We start from the raw sequence: 20450 nt of genomic DNA on the forward strand, positions 1-20450 counted from the left end.
GAGGGCCGTTCGCTAGCACCAAGTGCCTTCTTTCACCGAAACAGTTTCCCTTTTTTCCCTTTTTTTGTTTGGGGCGACAGCTGCGGGGCCACGCACGATATGAACAGCAGATAAGGAGAAGCTCTAGACCTTTTGAAGGACAGCTATTTGAATGCTTTCCAAGGCAAAATAAAAGGTAATGTTTTGGGACATGGAAGTTGTACTCCCCTGAGCTCCCACCCACTCCGCTACAGATGTCTTTGGACACCTTGTGCACATCCTAAAGCTTCTGCCAACCTCCTACAAAAGTGTGATTGAATGTGCTGGAGGCTCCTGGGCTGTAATTTCCCTGTGGAAGCAGCAGTGAGATATTGGGCGCAGCAGGGTAGGGCTTGCTTTTGCCCAGCACCATCTCACCCTGTGCCTAGTAGCTTTTCTCGCTGGGTTTCTCCCCGCCTGCCCTGGCCTTGGCCCTTTGTACCGCACTGGCTGGCGCAGAGGGGAAGCGAGCACTGCCCGGGAAGTGGCCAGATTACGGTTTGACAAACAGGTTGCTCAACCCTGGGTTAGAGTTACAGATCCCATCTCACGCCGACCGCTGCTCCGCAGCACTGGGAAGCCTTTGCATCAACGTTTTCCAGGCAGAGGACTCCGCTTGGCTGCGGTGCAAGTGTCAGTGTTATCAGGGAAATCCGATTTTTAAGTCTTGTCTGACCTTTCAGAATTGCATGGGGGATATCGAGAAAGCACGCCCCGACTGCTGCTAAGATACAGTATTTGTAGGCAAGACCTCCAGATGAGTGTGATTTTTTCTGCCTCCTCCTGAAGCTGCAGGTTTCCCTCCCCCAGGCACAAGGCTGAGACTCTCCCCTGGGTGCTTAGGAAGGGTGCAAGCAGCCGGGTGCGTTCTCCCCTTGATCCACGCAGCGAAAGGAGCTCGCACAGGGCTTTCAAGCTAAAATGACGGCTTACGTGTTTGTCAAACAAAGCCAATGCCCCCGTACCGAGAGCCGGCGGGCACACAGAGCCGCGTCCCCACGGCCAGGCGCGGGCTCCGTGCCGCCGGATGGCCGGACCTGCCGAGCTTTTCCCCGGCAGAAGGACCTCGGGGGTTTCCTTATGCCACGGAGCTCCTTGAACCTGCCGCTTCCCCGGGAAGCGGGATCAAAGGCACCTGTAGGTAAAATAACCCTGATAAACACAAGAGGTGATTCAGAGCCGTTCCCTCTTTCTGCTTGTAGACTCTTTGGATACGGTATGTGCAGGGCTGGGACAAGCTCATTAGGAGGATCAACATTAAGCTGCCAAAGGAAAAAAATGGTGCTTTCGCTTAGATGTCTCCATTTTTGCAGCTACAAGGTATAGGCTACCATACCCGATGGACTAACACCAAACCAGCCCTTTCTGCCCACTTGATCCGGAGAGGCTGGAGGTAAATAACAACATTCAAGCAGTTTTTGAGCCAGCCCAGCTGCAGGTTGTGGAGGGAGTAATGGAGTGGTCACCAGTGAGAGGAGCACAGGGAAATGGGCAAGTCTGCAATAGAAATAAAGCTCTTTGATGAACCTTGTGTATCATTTAACAGTCAGAGCTGTTTAGAGAAAAGCCACGTCTGGAGAGGTGTATGGATGGTAAAAGATGCTTTTGTGCTATATATAAACATGGAAAAAAAATTTACTGACATTTCTGGAGTTATTCCAGATTTTCATTTTGTGCAAAAGTCAGATTCTGGATGTGCTGGTTGTGGAAATCCATCTTTATTTTGTCTCCCTGTCATTTTTACTTTACATGTCATGCAAGTTTGCTCTAGAGCTGTCCCTGCCGCATCACTCAGCTCTGCCTGCGAAGAGCCAGAGCCCCCCATCGCCGTCCTCCTCTGCGTGCGCACGTTCCTTGTGCTGACCAGGCAGAACAGGACGGATTTCCTTCAGTGGCATTTCCTGATGATTTCTGACTAACGGTGGAGGAAGTCAAACCAAAGAAATGATGAATCTTCCATTTTTTATTTAAAAAAAAACTTTAAAAATCACATCTCTTATTTTTGAACTGTAAACAGCCCGCCTACTACCCTGCTGACTGCCTCATCTCTGTGGATAAAATATACACCAAGGGCCAGGTACCTTTTCTGCTGGGAAGCCCTTACCCTTTTTGGGGAGCTTCATTTGCCAGCGGCAGTACATCGGGCTTGCTCAGCGCTTTGAGATAAATAGCTCCCAGTCTGAAAGAACGTACCCCAAGACGTGAATGACAGAGGGCTGCCAAGGGCAAATCTCTCAGCCTCTGCCAGTCCGGATTTTTGGGGCCCCGAGGGGCCTGGGCACAGCCCTGGGGTTTTGGTGGGATGTCAGCCGGCTCGGCAGGAGCAGCAGCAGCAGCAGAAGGTGGGAGAGGGTCGGTCTGTCCCGGCAGCCCTCCCCGGGCTGCCCGCACCCGGGCACAGCCACGGAGGGATAACGTAGTCCCTGGTCGGGCATGTCCCGAGGCACTTCAGTTTTGAAGGGGAACAGGTCAGTGTCTCTGAAACGCCGGCTGTTGAAGGGGATCTCGGCTGGATGCCCCGGTGGTGGAGGCACCCAAACCCCGGTAGGACTCCTGTTGGAAATCTTGGCTCCCTTTGCCTGGCAAGCCTGGCTGCTTCCCTAAAGGTACGTTAATATAAAACAGAGAGACTAAAGAGTTACCGAGACCTCAGAGATTTTATGAATCCCTTTATTGCTGAATCCTCCATCTCTCACTGTAGAGGAATTGTCTCTCTCAGGCTGTACAAAAGGTCGCACTGAAAGCTCGTCCTGAACTTTGGTCTGGAAACCTAAAGGCAAAAGCTATGTTTGCCTTCTGGCATCTCCTCCGGGGCTGGCAGACACCTGCCAGCACTGCCTTCATTTGATGTTTTGCCTTTTTCATCATCCCGTAACTCTACAAAATGCTCCGTGCCTTCCCAGAGAAAGCCAAGGCGCTTGCAGAGCGGCACCCTCCTGGGGTGGGCGGCAGAACTGCTGCTTTTGTGTGAGGGATCTGTGGGGTTTTTTTTCCTTGTGGGGAAAACTACAGAGCAGGTCTTGCCCATTCCTCTGTGCTGTTCATGTGGGGAAGGAAGCTAAGGAACAACAGCAGCAGCGGCAAAACCAAGCGTCTCTAGATAGCGGCATAGTCAGAGGCACTTCCAAGTAGCTGAGCTCCCGGACAAAGCACTGAACATTTTTGAATGAAGAAGCAAACCAAACTGCAACAACAACCACCGCAAACACATGCAAGGAAACCACCCCCAAATTGCTGTAAGCCTTGAAGCCCTCGAGGAGAGCCCACCAGCCGAGCGAGGGCTTTTCAGGCTCTCACACAGTGATGAATTTGCCAACGCTGAGATCCCTGAGCTGTCAGAGCAGGGCATGTTGGGGCTGTATAACAATGAGCTTATGCTAAAACTGGATGTGAAAGGAAAATCAAATATCAAAGTAGAACAAAACAGGACAATGAATGAAAGGTTGGGTCGCTCCCTGCTCGCTCCTGCATTACAAGAGGGCCCGGGATCAGCTCCCCAGGTGGGAAGGGGCTGAGCCTCCAGACGCGTCCTTTGTGTTTAAGCGCTGGATGCGGTGCTGCTGACACCCAGTGCGCTCCTATAAATATGTATAACCTGTAGAGCAAAGTCCCTCTGCACTCTTTGCCCTAAACAACTGGAAGAGGAGCTTTAGGTGCTGCTTGGTGGGGAAATGCAGATCTTAAGACCTGTCAAAACACAGCGTGCAGCCTGCTTTAGCTGCTGGTGAAAGGGCAGGACTACGACTCCGCAGACCCAGGTGCCATCTCTGCTGCTGTCACCAGTCCTGGGGGAGACACTGCCCCTCAAAGCGCACATGAAAAATCAGAAATGAAGTACAGGTCCCTTCGCCAAAGCTCTTGGAGATCTATTGGAGAGAAATGAGATGTCACCAGTGTGGCCCGAGACCTGTATCCTTGCACTAATACAGCCCCCAGCATGGACACAATTACACAGGAATGTCCATTTTTAAGGTAGTGCTCTATTGAGCATCTCAGGCTAAAAAAGACCAAAGCAATTGCGCTCTTAACCAAAAGAGCTAGAGAGGCAAAAAGCACCGGGGCGATAGGGATTTACTGCCTTTTTGGAGGGGTTTGTGTTTCATGCCCCGTGAAGATGACCTGGGTTTGGTAACCGGCTGGCTTTTTGCTTCAGAGGAATGTTTTACATGGTTTGAAACTGTGGATGCGATTAGATGGGCTAACCTTTACCAAGTGCTTACAGTCATACTTTTTGCTATCAGGTTTTTCCCCTTATTAGTATTATCTAATCACCAAAGTAATTTGCACAGAGGCGTGGGAAGTCTGAGAGCTTCCTGACTTTTGTGCAGCCTCGCGCTGCTTCGTTTCAGCACCGTTTACTCGCAGAACCCAATTCCTTGATCGCAAGCTCCGAGGGCGTTGGATCCCGCCGGCCGGGCTTTCCCTGCCTGCGGGGATGCTCTGGGTGCTGGGACCCTCCGTGACAAGCACCTCTGCTGCCCTGGGAAGTACCCCACGGCGGGGACGTGCCGGGCCATTGCGGCAGGGACGGCGGTGGCTTTGGCACGGCTTGCTTCCCTCTGAGGGTCTGGGAGCTGGTCCCGGAGAGGGAGGGCACTTCTCTGGGGAGTGCTCCCTGCCGAAAGGGCCGTTCCCATCTCTGCCGGAGACGGGACGTGGAAGCAGCCTGTGAACCGACAGTCAGACTTTATCTGACCTTTTATTTATCCGCCCTGCCCTGCCTGTAAGACCCAACACAAAATGTCACGCAGTTCCCTTGTATCGAGCCCCCAGGCGTAGGCTTATCTAAATTACACGTGTCTGTGCTGCTTGAGTCGTGCAGCCAAGTTTCCATCAATGGCTCTCTAAGCACTACAAGTCCCTCGATTCACCACGGTGGGTATCCAGCCAGGATTACAAAGCGCGCAGATCCCAAAGTGACACTTGCCCGAAGCAATAAATAAACTATTTCCCAAACTACTTTGCTTGTTAGCAGCTAGGCTTGCTCAGCGCTGCTCCCACGGACTGCCTCGTTTCATCTTCAAAATCCCGAGATGTGCGTGTTGAAAGGATCCCACGTCCCCAGCTTGCTGCATGTGGAAATTACATTAACAGCAACCACGTTCCTCAGCACAGAGCAATTAAAGGATCAGGTTAAATAACAACTAGTCTTTGTATGCAAGCCCAGAGCACATGCTGAACAAATTTGTGCTCGTGGTCTACGTCTCCGGCCAGCAAGCGCGGCCCCTTCCTGCCCCTTGGCTACGGCAGCGGCAGGAGCTGGGGCCGGAGGGCTGCGACTTACCCAGGTCCCAGGAGGATGCAGACAAGAGCCCGGGTCACAACTTCATCGTTCTTTGTTTCTGAAGTCACCTGCAAAATAATCTTCCTGATCACAGGTGTATGAAATTTGTTTGCTAATTTGTTTGACTTTGCATCCAAATAATTTAGATGAACAAGTCGCAGGCTAATAAGAGATTTAAGAAATGGAAAAAGCGCTAAATGAAAAATGTGGAAGTTTTCCCCAGGAGCGCCTTCGCTTATCAAAATAACTAAAGATCACAGCTACATTTTATATTAATTTATTAGAAAAAAGATACACAGTTTAATGTGCAAATATATACAACAAACATTACAATGAAACATCAGGAAGGCGAGCCCCTTCCCTCTATCAATGACTTACTCCTTCGTAACAGAGATGACTGTTTAATGCTTCCCCACAGATTTACAAATACAAAAAACGTATAATGCTTCATTTGCACAAGACAAAAGTTTATTTTTATTTGAACAAAAAATATTCTGGCTTTGACATGGCAAAAGTCTGCTATTTTGGTGGCTTTTTTTTTTTTTTTTTTTAAACCTGAGCAAGTTTTGCGGAACAGGGGAACAAAGGAAAGGCATTGCCCTGTGCTTCATTCTCATCACAGCATCTGATGGTCTTTGAATTACTAAACCACTGAATCACTTCAAGTGAATGCAACTCCAAAATCTACATCTATGATGTAATTAGTGATACGGAGGCGAGTGGGCGCTACCATTGGCAAAAGTGAGCTGGTTGAAAACACCTGGCTCGAGTTAAATGGCTGCTGACATTTCTCCGGTAAAGTGTTCCTATCTGCCAGTTAGGAATTTAATGCTGCCTCCTGTAATAAAGGAATTATAAATGGAAAATACAGTTTAGTCCAAAAAGCAAACGAGTCTTGGATCCTGCTATGCCTTGCTCAAATGGGTGATCATTGAAAGACTGCAGAATAAGGCCTTATTAAACCCAAACTGAGTAAAGACCTTGGGAATGCGTGTTAACTCCCAATAAGTACGGAAATCCCGCTCGCTCCAGGAAAAATGTTCAGATCAGATTGATTTCTTTACGATTCTTTAGGATGTGTTTCAAGCAGGTGTTTGACACAGGCTATTTTTGTATTCAGTAGCCACCGACAATTTCAGTAAAAGAGGTGCATCTCACCTCTGATCTCCTCCCTCCCGTGCCTGGGTGCCGGCACACCGGCTCACTCACCGGCTGAGCCAACAGCGGGGGGAATCCAGCTGATCGCCCTAACAATAACCACAGGACTGAAACCATTTACCTTGTTTTGTTTTCCGTATCGTCCTGCAACGGAGCTTCATCTGGCAACTCCACAGAGCAACGTTTCCAATTAAGCAAAAACTACTGTGCTCATTTAGCACTCCTCTCCATTTTAAACGAGAAACCCCAGCAGTGCTGGAGAAGGCACTACAAGTCCGGAGCCGGGCAATGCCAGTTCTCCCAGCAGACAAGTTTCCTGAGGGATCACTGGCCTCCCCACGCTCATTTAGGCGCAGAGCCTCTCTCTGCATCAGCTCCCATGATACTTTTTAAAGAAATACATGCAAATAACAACATAACAGACCCACAGCAAAACGAGGACGCTACCAGGAGCGCGCCTGGCTGGCCCCGGAGCCAGTGCTAACCAAGGGCTCTTGCCTGGGCTACATTTTCAGACACGACGCTGTCAAAAGCTGACTCTTCAGGTGCTTTCACAGGTTTTCTTTCCTCTTTGGCCAAGGGGTCAGTATTTAAGAACAGACTTAATTAGACAGTGACTCCTTTTTGCTCTGTAACATCCCTCCTCTCCCACCAGTAGGCTCTACAGGTGCTGGCCCTGGGCGGCCGCGGTTGGCAGCCCATAGGTACGTCAGTCGCGTACCACCGCGGGGATGCTGTGGCCCCGTTCACACCAAAATCTTTAATGATGGGGTGGCCACAGCAGATTTGGCCTTTGCCATCCTCCCACCATCCTCCTCCTCTTTACCCTCTTCGGAGTATTGCTGAATTTGACTAGAAGAAAAAAAATAAAAGCCTCGGGGGAGGACTGCTCTGCTTTTAAAACTTTTTTTTCTATTTTTTTAATTGCTCCTGTTTCGTGTGTTGCGCTTACACAAGAATGCATGTCACGGACCCTGGAGCAGCGCGTAAAAACAGACCGTAAATGAAAAAACTGAATAAACCCCCAAACATAGCTTTTAGTTAAAAAGTGAAAGTTAGAAACCCATGAGCAGCATTTGATCAAGATAAGAGAGTGGTGATGGCAAGCAGGGGACAGGCGGAAGTTGAAAGAGGGCCATTCTGATCTAAGGACAGTCCCCGCCAAGCTGTATGCTTATGTCCTTTTAAGGGGAAAAAAATACCAAAAGAGCTCTTTCTTTTCTAAACTTCTGAATGATCTGTTAAGCCAGGTTTGTCAAAGTTTAAATATTTCTAAAATAAACTAGAATAACGAGAGAGTCAGTTGTCTCCAATAACTCGGTGTTTTTCCGCTTCAGAAGATTTTCTGACAGCATGAAAAGAAACGCTCCAGTCAAACATGAGCCGATCTGTATGCTATTGCAATCCGCATCGGAGGCTGCCATGCCATCACTCTGCAATGTGGGATCTGCAGCAGCATAGCACAATTTCACCTGCCCTTTGTGGATGTTTTCTGTCCCCTACTGTAATACCCATCTTCGCTGGTCTTTTAACTCTTTCAGTACTGCAGCATACACCAAAAGCTTTCAGTGACATCTATTATTTGTACACCTTGAAAGAAAGGCAGTTCTTTTGAGCAGAAAGGCAAACGTCTCTGTAACTGTGACCCTTCCTTGCTTATCTCTCTCTAACTCTTCTGTGGAGGCGCAGATCTCCACCGCCTCTCCCCAAACCCACTTCCCCTGTAGCAATACCACACCCAGGGCACGGTTGCTCAGAGCTCTCCTAAATCAGTTTTAGGACAAAACGAGTGGGTTTTAACAAACTAAATTTCACACCAGACAGACAAGATTTATACGGAAATGTCTGCATTCTTTTCAAAACTTTTATGAGCATTAACTTTCATTTTAGAGCTTTGGTGGGTGGGGGAGGAGCAGAGTAGGAGGAAGCAGCAGGTCAGCTCTCTGCAGTATAAATCCCGGTTTTCCAAGCAGCTCTAGTCAGGACACTTTATGCCCGCAGGCCTGGGTGCCCAGTTTGCCCCCGAGTCAATAAAGGCGCTGGTGAACCTCGTTGTTCTCGCAGGGTAAGCTAATAAGAGCCTGGTCACCACAGATCCCCAGCTTTGTATTTGCGCTAAAGAAGCAGCGAGACTTGCAAGCACTTCAGCTCTCTTGAGGTAGGAGAAAAATGGTGTTTCTGTTCGCTACGCTGTCTCTCCCAGCAGGACATGCGACTCGGCCGTGTCTCTCAGCCTCCCAGAGTGCCCAAATGGCTGAAGCAGAATGGGTGCGTGGAGGACAGTAAGTAGGAGCCTTGAAATGCCAGTGGTTTCTGCAATGACATTTCTGCAACCTCTGTTTGGTAAATCAGCATTTTTGGGATGTCAGATTACAGTAATACAATGTGGTAGCAACAGGCACGTGAAGGGAGTCCAGTGGCTTGGCACTGTCAAAGAGGAAATCTTTCGTAAGGGTCCTGGCTGTCTGTCCTTGCTGACAGGATCAGACCTCTTATGGCTAGTGGGACTTACCTGCATGAGCAAAGCCTGCAAGATCAAATCCAGTGTGGGTCACTCAGCGGGACTGCATACTTCCATGATTCAAGTGGTTGTGTGCCACCTTAAAATAAAGATTACAGCCAAGCTTTTAAAGTTAAATATGTTATAAACTATACACATATGTGATCCTGAGATAGTGCCTGTAACAAGTCCCAAGGTAGATAAGCTTCCTGAACCCAGAGGTCCTCACGCCGCGTAAGCGCATTGTTGTTTTATTTTGGCAAGCCTGCTAGCCTCTCTCGGAGCACGCTGCACTTCCTAATTCTCTTTTTTTGGGGGGAGGGTGGGTCTAGTGAAACAATCAGTTCGACGACTGCTACCAGCAATTCCAATGGCATTTCTTCTGCAGTTCAGATGAAAGCATTCTTGATCCTTTGCCAGTTCTCCCAAGACTTGCAGAAACAGGCTCACAGCTTCCCTTTCTATTTTTTGGCCAGCCAAGAGCTGTGTGCCTGCAGCCTCCTGCTAGAGGAGCAGCTGTGCTGTGCTGTGCCGTGCCGAAGACACTCCTCAAGATAGGGGAGAAAACATCAGTAGGAATCAGACAGAAAGGCGACAAGTATGAGCCACAATGGAGAGAAGAAGCTTAATACGGTGACCGTCATCCAGAGGGTCAAAGACCATGCGTTCCAGTCCCATCGGTACATAGTCCTGTTTTGAGTTTCTGACAGCATCAGCTCAGAGTCGGACCTTTTAAACCCAGGGGAAAAATATTTTCCAAAATTCTCTTTGCTTAAGCACTACATATTCAAAAAGTTCTTTTTATTGTTTCAGTATTTTTAGCCCTTAGTTGATTAGTCACCAATACCTGTCAGATGCCCACTGCCATAAAAGCACTCTGAGCACCCGCAGTATTTGTAGGAATATCAAAAAATAGCTTTAGCAACTAGGAATTATGCAACAGAGGGAGAACGCAGGACTAACTAGATTAATGCAACATGTAGTGGATTTGTTAACATTAAGTGTATGACTTGTTGCAGAATCATGCCAGAAAATGGTACCATGTAGCTTACTGGTAAGGGCAGTAAAAAGGGTAATGCATTACTTTAATCATCAGTGAACCACTCACTCATTCAGCATACTATTTCCAGTTGAAATCAAAGGTTTCCATTAAAAATGCCGTTCCTCTAAAGACCGTAAGCATCTTATAACTCTCTCTGCCTTTGAACTCTACTGTGATAGCTGCTTCGTTAACATTGTGGTTCCAGTGCAAAAAAAATAATCCTCCAGATCCCAAATCTTCTTCCTTTAGACTTTCGATTGCCTCTCATCTGTCCATTCCTGCTTAGTGTTCTGTAAAGCTTGAGTCTTCTGTTCATCTACCTGGACATAGTCCACTCTTTGCTCCTCAGAGAGAAAAGGTTTCTGTGGGAGAGGGAGGAAAAAACCAATGTATTAATTTTAGGGTTGAAAGGGGATGCTAGTGAAACTTGGCTTGATTTTCTGTTTTCCCTTTCCCTTGTTCCTTGATTGCTTCACTTCACCTTGAAGCTCACAGTGACATCAGCTGACAAAAGCATTGCTTTACAGCCTGCTTTAGCTATAATTATCCATCTGTCACCCTGTCATTCAGCCCAGCACAGTGAGCGAGGGAAATGTGCTGTTCTGGCCATTTCTATGCAGATAATAATTCTCTTCTCATTCTTCTTTTCCCTGCTGCAGGGATAACCTAACTGCATTTTAACTACAGGGAAAGTTTAAATAAGAACACTTAGGAGTCTTGAGTCTTTTGCACTCAGGAGTATTAGCTGATGGGGAAAAAGGTACACTGGATGTAAAATGGCCCAAACCAACAACAGTTCGTTGCTTTGCAGTGGTACCTACCCACCACCTGGGCAGGTTATAAGCTCTTTGGAACAAGGAATGTATTTTCTCAGCATTGCTAAGGAAATTGAAATGCTTTTGGTGATGCAAGAATAAAGATGCACATTTTGCCATGTCATGAGAGATGTTACAGTTTTAACCTGTGAATTTATCATGGGCTGTAAACTTGTTACTGCAAAGAGATTTGGGGCAAAACTAGCAGGAAGGGGTTTGTGGAGACTTGATGAAAATGAAAGAGCATGCAGAAATCCTGCAAGCACCAACAAGCTTTCCCACAAGCCCTCATGGCTGCACATCCCAGGGTAGTCTCGTGCCCTCTGCAGAGCTCGTGTTAATGGCATCCCTATGAGTGACGCTAAGGACACCTTGTCATCAGCCTAATAGTGCTTTTATTATATTAATCTTGAGCCTGCCACAAATGCAGTCAGCTGGAAACACGACTGCCTTCATCATGATACTTAGGGCACCCGGCAGAGTGTGACTCTGGGTCTTGTTTTCCTCCCAGCAAACAAAAAGACAGGAGGCTGTGGGGTTTTTCAGATGACTCATACCTTCTGTACAGGGGATGGGGAAGCAGAATTAAAATCCAATGCTAAGTAATCAAGGTTAGATTTCCTTGTCCATGGAAAAGCACCACTGTATGGAGATGTTGCCTGTCTGTGTTCCTGTTGGGAAAGAAGAGAAACTTTTAATGCTCTTAAAACACGATCCTAAAAAGAAGCAGGACTACAGCTGTGAGGTGGGATACTCATCTGGCAGAACGCGAGTGAGGAGGGTTGGCACCCACGTGATTTTCTATGCCAAGGGTGTGTTTGGTGACTAACCACAGGATAACGCTGATTAATTGCGGGATGCCATAAAGAAACTGAGCGCCTTTTTCTCCTGGTAATTATGGCAAAACAAGCAAACCAGGCTGATTTTCATTCAATGTTATCAGGAAGGACTTGTGCCCAGCTTCTCAACCCACGCCCTTGGAATGCTCAGATTTGCAGGGGTGCCCTCTTAACCATCATCGTTCTATGAATTTGAAGAAATGGTGATAATTCCGTTCAAACCTAGCAACTGAAAATCAGTCTCAGGAAAATCACAGATGACCACAAATGTATGGAAGGTTTTATTTGACTAGAAAAATCAAATGGGGAGTAGTTACAACTGGAACTGCCCTCCTGAGCAGATTTTGATCTAATAGAGGTGTGGGTTAAAATTTGAGAGTGTGGTTCATGGAGACTGTGGTCAGTTTTGCAATATATTTCTATAGCTATTGCCATTGGGCTTCGGCTATGGAGCCAAATCTATAGACATTGGCTCAGATCAAGCGATTTGAGATCCATTTCCACCTAAATTCAAAGGAAACCAAGATTCTGGTCTTTTGCAAGATATGGCTAAAGAGTGAATGAACAAAAGGAAGCCACAAAGCCAGATGTTCTTCTTTCATGGGATGGGAAGTGGGGTTAGTGCCACCAGCCAAAGCAGAAGCAATAAGAGACTTTAATGGGAGTTCTGTTTCTGCACAATATTTGGTGTGTTTCTTTAGGAAGTGCACTAACGGCTTTCTGTCATTTCCTAGGAGATTTTGCAGGGCACACTTTTAAAAGGTGAAAAGATTTAATTTTCCTTTGCCTTAATGAGTTCTCATGTAAATATGGCTGATCCCTGTGATCTCTTGGAACTGCTCAGCAACATTCGTGGGCGAACAGCTGAGTTCTGCAGCGCAGAAGAAGGGCTTCCCTTATCTCTCCGTAAATTGGTCCCAGTGTCTTTGGTTTAAAACCATTTCATCATTTTTTTAAAAAACAGAAGGCAAAGGACAAACCTCCTCAACATTTTTTCTTAGAAAACAAACTTCTGCATTCTCCATCAATGTGACAGAGCAGAATAAAGCAAAGGATGGCTGTGTGAAAATGAAGATTACCATATGAATGTAACTTTCTTCCTCTTCTCCGGAAACTGAATTGGCAAATATTCTTGCTGAATTAATACCGTCTCTTTCTGGTGAGATAAAGCTCATTCGATTGCTATGAAGAAAAACACAGGAGAGGTTAAGGAAGCATCTTACAGATGCTCTGAAATGAAGCCAAAGCCTGACACAGTCCATATGGTGAATAAACTCACACTAACGCTGCAGCCTTTATGGAGAGGATGTCCAAAACCACTCCTTAGTTCTAGAAAAAGTGTGCTATATTGCTATGAGTGTTTTTGTTGTTTTGTTTTTTTTTTTTTTTCTGGGATTTATGAAAGTTTGCCATGTCAGGTATGACAGAAAGCATAAAACATTGGAGCGATTCTCCAACAAGGGGCACAGAGACAGATATCATTCATCCGGGTAATATGTGCTGATGGGGCAGTTACTTAGTTGTGCGGGTATCCACATTTTGGAGATTGATGTGAATTAATCAGCTACTGGAGGTGCATGCAGAGGAACTTGTCTGGCTTTGAACACAGTGTAAACACATGCTATCTGTGCTATGGAGATGGCTGCGACTCAGCCCTGTACAAGGAAATCTCTTCCACTAACATAACTGTCAGAGGTATATCATGAGTAAATTATTGCAGGCTAGCACAATGGGGTTAGTTTTTAGGAAATTAGGTGGCCACTTTGTGCAGCATGAACAGTATAATTCCTTTTGCTTTATTAGTTCTGGGCATACTTCTTTTTTAGTGTTGTTAATGTAAAACATGCAAACTCCCTCTGAGCTCATTATCCTTCAGGACTCTGCACTGTGTCAGCACTAATTAACCACAGTGCTCTGGCAGGGATGCTTGGGAGGCAGGCTACTGGGTTTCCCTAACAGGCAGCACGCGGCAGGCAACGCCGAAGGGCTTAACCGGCTTTGGACTGTACGGCTGAGAGAGGGGTCTGCAATTGAGAAACTGCCCATCTCGTATCCCTTTTGCCCTCCAAATGACTACCTGAGGCAAGGGAGTGGAAATGCCCTGTTTGGCACTCACGCTAGCACTTTCCAGAATGCCTGGGGTATGCAGAGGATGTTTGTGGGAATTCCTGGCTTTTGCATGCACACTTCAGCACAGCTGGCTCTCCCGTCAGCCTTTCCCCATAGCACCAAGATCCCCCCAGCCAGCAGGCTGCAGTCCTCCCCTGCTCACGAGTTCCCTGAAGATGAGTCTTTCACTGCCCTTGGAGCCCAACACTATCATCTGTTCATACTACCTGGGCTTTGGGACCAAAAGTGTTTGTTTCACCCCACAACTAATTTCCAGTGACAAAAGGTCACACCAACAGATCAAGTCTGAATTGCTGTGTGGCAGTGCAGAAGTCTACACCCAGGCTACAAGTCAGGCAGATCTTTATCTTACCTGGTTCTTCTTTGCTGTACTAATTTTCAGGAACAAAAATGGCTCTATCACTTTGAAAAAAAATAATCAAGGCATGCGAAGCTTTTAGCCATCGCAGCAGCCACACCAGAGTGCAGACCAGCTCCAGTCTTTTCAAAAGAAACCTTCAAAACAGACTGAGCATCACTGCGTGATGCTGAACACACTGGAGCTGCCTGTCATGAAAGGGAGCCTTGCTTTTTAGAGACAGCGAAAGCCTGGGGGATGCTGGAAGGAGCCCTTGGGAAATTTTGTTTGTGGACTTTGCCAGGAAACTGTTTCTCGTGGGATATGATAAGTTATTTTTAACTCCATTCCACAATGTTAATGCTTAAAAGATTGGAACAGCAGGTTTCTCATTGACTTACTAAGGCACAGTCCACATCCTGGTCACGGCAGCATGCTCCCGGATCGTGGAGAGGTTCCTCAAGTCCAGAGGAGGTGGCCGTGCTGCAAGTAGATACAAAACCAACTACATTTCCAATAACAGAGCTAATGAAAATTACAGACTGTTTAGAAAAATGCAGTTTTATATTGACAGCAAGAAACTAACAGAGTATTTCACAGAACATAACTGATATAACCACGACAGAAATCAGTAACAAATGACCACTTCAGTCAGCGCTGGAGACCAAAGTCCCTCATTTACCCTAAAATTACAGAATAAATACAATGGGCTTAAGGAGAGCAAATGCCCCACAAGATCCGTATGCTTGCCTCAAATCTGCTCTGCATATGCTGCCTTCAAGAGGAGAGGCCAGTTCAGCCTACAGGTCAAAACAGGTTTTGGGCTCTCTTCTAAACAAAAAGGTCCTACACGAGGAGGTCAAAATCATTCCTCTCATCAGTCAATGTACATTTTCCACTGCATTCTCAAAACCTTCTACGAAATGACCTGGGCTTGCTTTGCTTCCTGGCAATCGTCTAAATTTCCATCCCCACTTCACAGTAGCATTTCCTGAACCAATTTCTGAGTAGCCCTGTGGCTCTGCAGCCCAAAGAGCTTTAATGTAGGCTAGGTTTAGGCAATTTTGCCACTGCAAAGCTGAATTATGTCTCCAGTATATCCTCTGGAAGTGCAACCCAGATTTTAGAGATGCCATGAAAAGCAGGAGTGGAAAATTACCATCAGTAAAAGCATCTGCAGGAAATTCCTAATTAAACCAAGACAGCTGCGCCTACCCAACAGAGGTTTAACCAACAGCCCACACATCAAGTTTGAGTATTTGAGTGTTTGGATGTCCTGTTCCTGGAAGGTCAGGGAGCTGGTGAGACAGCAGTACACGTACTTCAGAGCTGCAGGATTTAGTCTGCTGTCTCTCCAAGGCTACATTCACTTGGTCATTTGCAGTCAGCGTAGGTCTGAAGCCATGCACCATGCTAATGCAGCCACCTGGTCTTCAACTGCAAAAGTAGGCATGGACACTCTTCCTCTGCTCACAAACAACCCTGCAGATGCATCCTATGTTACAGTACTATAAGCCACTTACACAGCAATTCAATCCCTCTTCTAGAGCAGAAAGCGCTTTAAAATGTGCCAAGGACACTATCAAAGGAGGTCACCCGTGTCCCCGCTATCAGGACCCCCTGGCTGCCAATTGCACTTTAGGTCCGGGCTTACATTTCCTACGAGGCTTGAGGTCTCGGTTCACTGGAGGGGGCTCCAGGTCTGAGGGAAGCTCAGGTAATGGGCTGGTGAGTTTTTCAGTGCTGACGACAGGGAAGGTAAACGTGGCTGAGCCGGGGCTCATGGGGATGTAGCCGTCGGGTGAACAGTCAGAGCCGGGCGCAGAGGGAGAGGTGCTGGGGCGCATGGGCACGTAGCTGTCCTCCGTGCTGTCCGAAGCAGTCGAGTAGAGCGGCGAGAACCGACAGGGCTTCAGAAGCAAAGGAGGAAAAGAAAGAGAAATGGGTCAATAAATGAATAGCTAACCCCCTGCAAGCCAGGAGGTGCTGTGAGCTGGCAACAGATCTGAGCCAAGCCCCAGGCCAGGAGAGTCCTGACGCGACCTTTCTGAGAGGCGCAAGCTGGAAAGACACGAGACAAATGCATGAGTTCAGATGCACACTCCAGCTTCAGAGAAGTCCACTTCTGAACTTCGCAAGTCATTGCTGGGAACTAGGATCGAACTTATTGGTGACTTAAGTAGGTTAAATCCTCCAACTTCAGTGAGGCTGCACTTGCCTCTCCCAGCAGTAGTTCTGACCTATAAAATGAAGGAGGCTCCTTCATACCAAAAACAACTGAAAGGAGAACATTTGATGAACTATATTTTTGCAAATGTGGAAGCTGAGAGAGCAGACACACAGACCTATAAGTTGCTTCTGATAGCTGAGAATAAACACTAGAAATTAATTTCATGCAGGTTAGCGCTGGCTGAGTGGTGAGCGGGATTGATTACAAACCTTGCAAGCTTTCAAAGGGAAGAAAAATATGAGTTGCCCACCACCAGAGCTTACATACAAGCAGCAAAGGATCTCCCACACAGAACAGTATCCAGCACCAGGCAGAAGACTGGCTATGTGATGTGTGATGGTGCTACATGTAACCACATATGTCAAAGGAAGCTTTGGACCGACAGAGCCCTGAATCACAGGCGCTTTGAGAGCAGAGACTTTCCTGTGTCCTAAGGAGGAAATATCCCTCAGGATCATGAAGTGATAGGCTGCTTTAGACCCTTTTTTCAGGAGATAAGCAGTTTTCTCAGGTGCTCTTGGTCAACAGTTTAATTCTTGAGGCTACTGGTATCTTTTTTCACAACAGACCTGGCTTCATCTGCTTTAAAAACAGGGTGCTCAGTGTTGTGCCCCCCCCCCCCAAAGGCTTCCTGCGGCCACGAAGAAGCAGCACAGAAGTTGCCCAAAGCCAAGCACTTCTTCCATTTTTTTATTCTTCTGCTGAACACAGGAGAGGAATGATTGAATATCAGGATGTGAAATGATTCACTTTCTGAAGTTTGCCATGTGCCACTGTTTTAAATTTATGCAAGCAGAGTACTTACCAAATTCAAGCTAAGCCTCTTATCCCGACTTCTTAAAGAACTGCCTTCCATGTCTGCTGCAAGGAAAAAAAAGTGATTAAAAATGTGGTAAGGCAGTGCAACCTTACGGAGATAATTCTGGAGTAAAGCATATGGCTCTGAAATAATTAGTGCTTTAAAAAGTTTCCGTAACTCCTAGTATTTATCCTGAATGAGGAAATCCAATGACACCTAAGACCAGAACCAACTCAGTAGCATTTCAAAAGCGATTACCTCTATTTTAAGTATGATGAAACCAAGGAACATGTTCGTGTATAATCCAGCTGTAACTTATGCTTCCTGTAACACAAGCAGCTGGGGAGAAAGACTGGTGTGTTATGGAGAGCAAGCAACCAAACAAAAATTTAAACCCAGCTCCTGCTCTAGTCCTGCTTTGTTTTCCCATCTGTCAAATTGGGGAAATGATATGAAAAGGGACTGTAGGGTATATTAATTCTTTATTGTTTGGAAAGTTATTTAGGAACCTCGTATGTAAGGTGCCAGGGAAGCACATGTTATTGTACACAGGGTGCATGGGGGAACTTAACGGTGGGAGAAGAATTCTTCTCTTTGTCACCCAGAAATGCTGATGTGGTGCAAGTATTCAAGCTGATGGGGAACAAACAGCCAGAGAAAAAGTCACCAGTCACAGTATCCCCTTGTACAGGCTGGCCTTTGTCTTGGTGTAGGTTGATTTTATTTTTGAAGCAAAGAGCAAAACCACCTGAAATCCAGCATTCAGTGCATAGAAGATCAGCAGTGGGAGATGCTTACAACTACCATCCTTTTCTGGAAAATTATTTTCTATGCAGAAAACGGCTTTTCTGTGGGAATGCCTTAAAACTCTGCAACCATGTTAATCCAGTCCCTGCTGTTATGGTGGAGATGTCAATACTGCACTCCAACTGAGGGTCTTTGTGATGGTATTGGCATAAATGGCAAAAGTTCTGAACAAGAACAAAGCAATACTATTAGTGTGGATATATATTCAGATAGACATGGTCACCGTCCTGGGACAGCTACATTTATTTATTATTTTGCAAAAAGACATCCAGGCACAACGCTCCAGCAGATGCCAGGATACAGGTGCCTTGCACATGTATAGCTTGTTCCCCTTCATGGCACTGCAACCAGCATACACTGCCTTTGCGCTGGGTTAATGACATCTGTTCAGCTTTTACAGGTTGCCAAGGGCAAAAAATGAAGTAACTTGAGTGGGCTCACTCTGGGAGCTGGTGAGGAACAGCTGCTTTCTCCCTGTTTCTTTTTCCGATCTTTCTTGTTAAACACATTTTAGAGTTTAACCTTTCAAATAGTTTCAGCTGCACTTAGGGTAAGAAAAAATAGCAGCACTTATTAATTCATTGCTGCCCCCTGTCAGGCAGAGATAACCTTGCAGCACGGTAGCAGAACATGACATTTGGCCACTTAATCCTCTTAAAAACATTTTGGCATAAATTGGGTTGGAGGAACATTAACTGTCTCAAGCGCGCTGGCAGCATTAGAGCACCACACGTGCAGAAGCAAGAGTGGCACCTTTCAGGGAGCAACCAAATGTAACTGATAATTAAGAATACCAATTCCACTGACGGGTGTTTCTCCAGAAACCTTCCAAGAATTGTTTGTACACTGATAAACAGGCTGGACAGAGATCTGCTTGCTTCAGCTTCTGAGCTTTAAGAGCAAGATCCAACAGCCCCAAACACCGGTTGGTCATTCAAACTACAGGAGTCTGAAGGACTTGTCCTTAGCAGCTTGTCCTTAAAAACCTACATTTTCTTCCTCATTGAAAATGACACATCACTGCAAAATACTTGATGATTTCCAGCCAGGTATTCCAGCTGCCTCCCTCTGTTCTGTGGCTCCATAAAATAAAACTTTCTCATACTGCGTATGTTGGTTTTTGACACCTTGATGTTCTGGGTTTTTTACTTACTTTTGTTTGCGATGATGGTGTTTCAAGAACAAGTGGAAAAGTCACCTCAGCTCAGAGCAGAACTTGCTTTGCAGCAGAGCCTTTCTCTGCAGTGGGTTTTCAGGCTACCCTGACTGAAGTGCAAGGACAGCATGGGATTTGCTCAAGGACACAGAGTCCCTGATTCAACTGGGATTACATCCCATACCCAGCGTCTCTCTGGCTTCCCGTTCTTTACTCTAAGCTGCGAAAAGACATGCTGCTGTTATGGAAAGGACTGGATGTAGCAAAGCAGTGCAACTACAAAGGCATTTCCCATGTGCAAGCCGGCATTTTGACCTGCATAAATAGAGTTTGGCATTGCCTGACTCAGTGGCTGGCTTTTCATTTTTGTTTTTCTTCTGCTTTCTTTTTTGGAGAGGGGGGGGCATGGAAAACTAGCAAGTCATGAGGTACCCTGAAGAGATGACAGCCAAAGTGCTGCCCATGTGTACACACTGAGGGGCTTTTACAGAGCAGGAGCTGAATGCGAGGGACAGGTCTGAATCCTGCTCACTAACTAATTTGAAACAAGCATTTCAGGTTGCTTTGGGTGGTGTATGATTTCGCAGGGGTGAGGACACGGAGGCACAACTGGAGGTGGGCGCCTGCTATGCGCTTGTGGGCAGCTCCATCCCTCATACCGGTCCTGCTTCGCTGGCTCTTGGAAATGCACTCACCTTTCCAGTTCCTCACGTTGTCCAAGCTGGACAAGGAGATCCTCCTGGGCACCAGAGCGACCTGAGCCCGGCAGATCCCTGCGTGCCCGTTCTGGATGGCCCCGCCGCCCACCTCATCCCCTCTCCTGTCTGAGAAGTGGGTTGGCTTGGGCGGCCGCGGCGGGGGTGTGTTGGACAGGACGTCCAGCTGGGTTACACCGTAGGGCAACGCGTTTTGGCTCTTGTCAATCTGAAAAGTTGGTGTCAGTGGCATCCCCAGCAGTGGAGAAGAGGAAGAAAAGTCACTGGGTGGCCCGCTAATGTCTATGTTCCTGGACACGGTGCTGGGATTTGCCAAAGGGGCCCCGTCCTGGTGCACAGTGCCAGCGCTGGACGGCTGTACAAGGTACAAGGAGGGCTGGGACTGCAAGGAGTCGACAAAAACATCGTCCGATGAGGTTTGCTCCAGAGATCTGTCTGAATTCGACCAGCTGTCACACCTGCACAGAGACAGAGGTCAGGACCTGCGCTTTCCTTTTCTCCTGGTTGCAACTGAATGAGCACATAGCAAAAAAAGAAACAACCCACCAACCCCACAGTTCAGGACAAAACCTGTCCCTTCCCTATGGCTGTGGAAGGTCCCGCCTGAGCTGGGCTGGGG

The 20450-nt window shown here is 47.0% G+C and overlaps 1 protein-coding gene and 1 long non-coding RNA gene across 5 annotated transcripts in view; one reads left to right on the forward strand and one right to left on the reverse strand.

The window, feature by feature from the left end:
- Positions 1-9277: 9277 nt before the first annotated feature.
- Positions 9278-20450, reverse strand: part of GAB3 (GRB2 associated binding protein 3) — a 64001-nt gene continuing 52828 nt past the window's right edge. For 2 of the 4 annotated variants that reach the window (XM_052814127.1, XM_052814129.1), the window contains exons 4-10: positions 19811-20289; positions 17159-17214; positions 15778-16033; positions 14525-14606; positions 12736-12838; positions 11375-11488; positions 9278-10364 (exon numbers count right to left, since the gene is read on the reverse strand). In XM_052814127.1, coding sequence (XP_052670087.1) covers positions 10248-10364; positions 11375-11488; positions 12736-12838; positions 14525-14606; positions 15778-16033; positions 17159-17214; positions 19811-20289 — 1207 coding nt within the window. In that variant the 3' untranslated portion in view covers positions 9278-10247. Of the gene's footprint in view, positions 10365-11374; positions 11489-12735; positions 12839-14524; positions 14607-15777; positions 16034-17158; positions 17215-19810; positions 20290-20450 lie in introns of those variants that run through there. The other 2 variants (XM_052814128.1, XM_052814130.1) reach the window with 2 other exon arrangements.
- On the forward strand, positions 16040-19070 carry LOC128154066 (uncharacterized). The gene is made up of 2 exons (XR_008239227.1): positions 16040-17478; positions 17521-19070. It is a non-coding gene; the product is annotated as an uncharacterized LOC128154066 (long non-coding RNA).

Source organism: Harpia harpyja, chromosome 18 (assembly GCF_026419915.1).
Source record: "Harpia harpyja isolate bHarHar1 chromosome 18, bHarHar1 primary haplotype, whole genome shotgun sequence".
Classification (NCBI taxonomy): Eukaryota; Metazoa; Chordata; class Aves; order Accipitriformes; family Accipitridae; genus Harpia; species Harpia harpyja.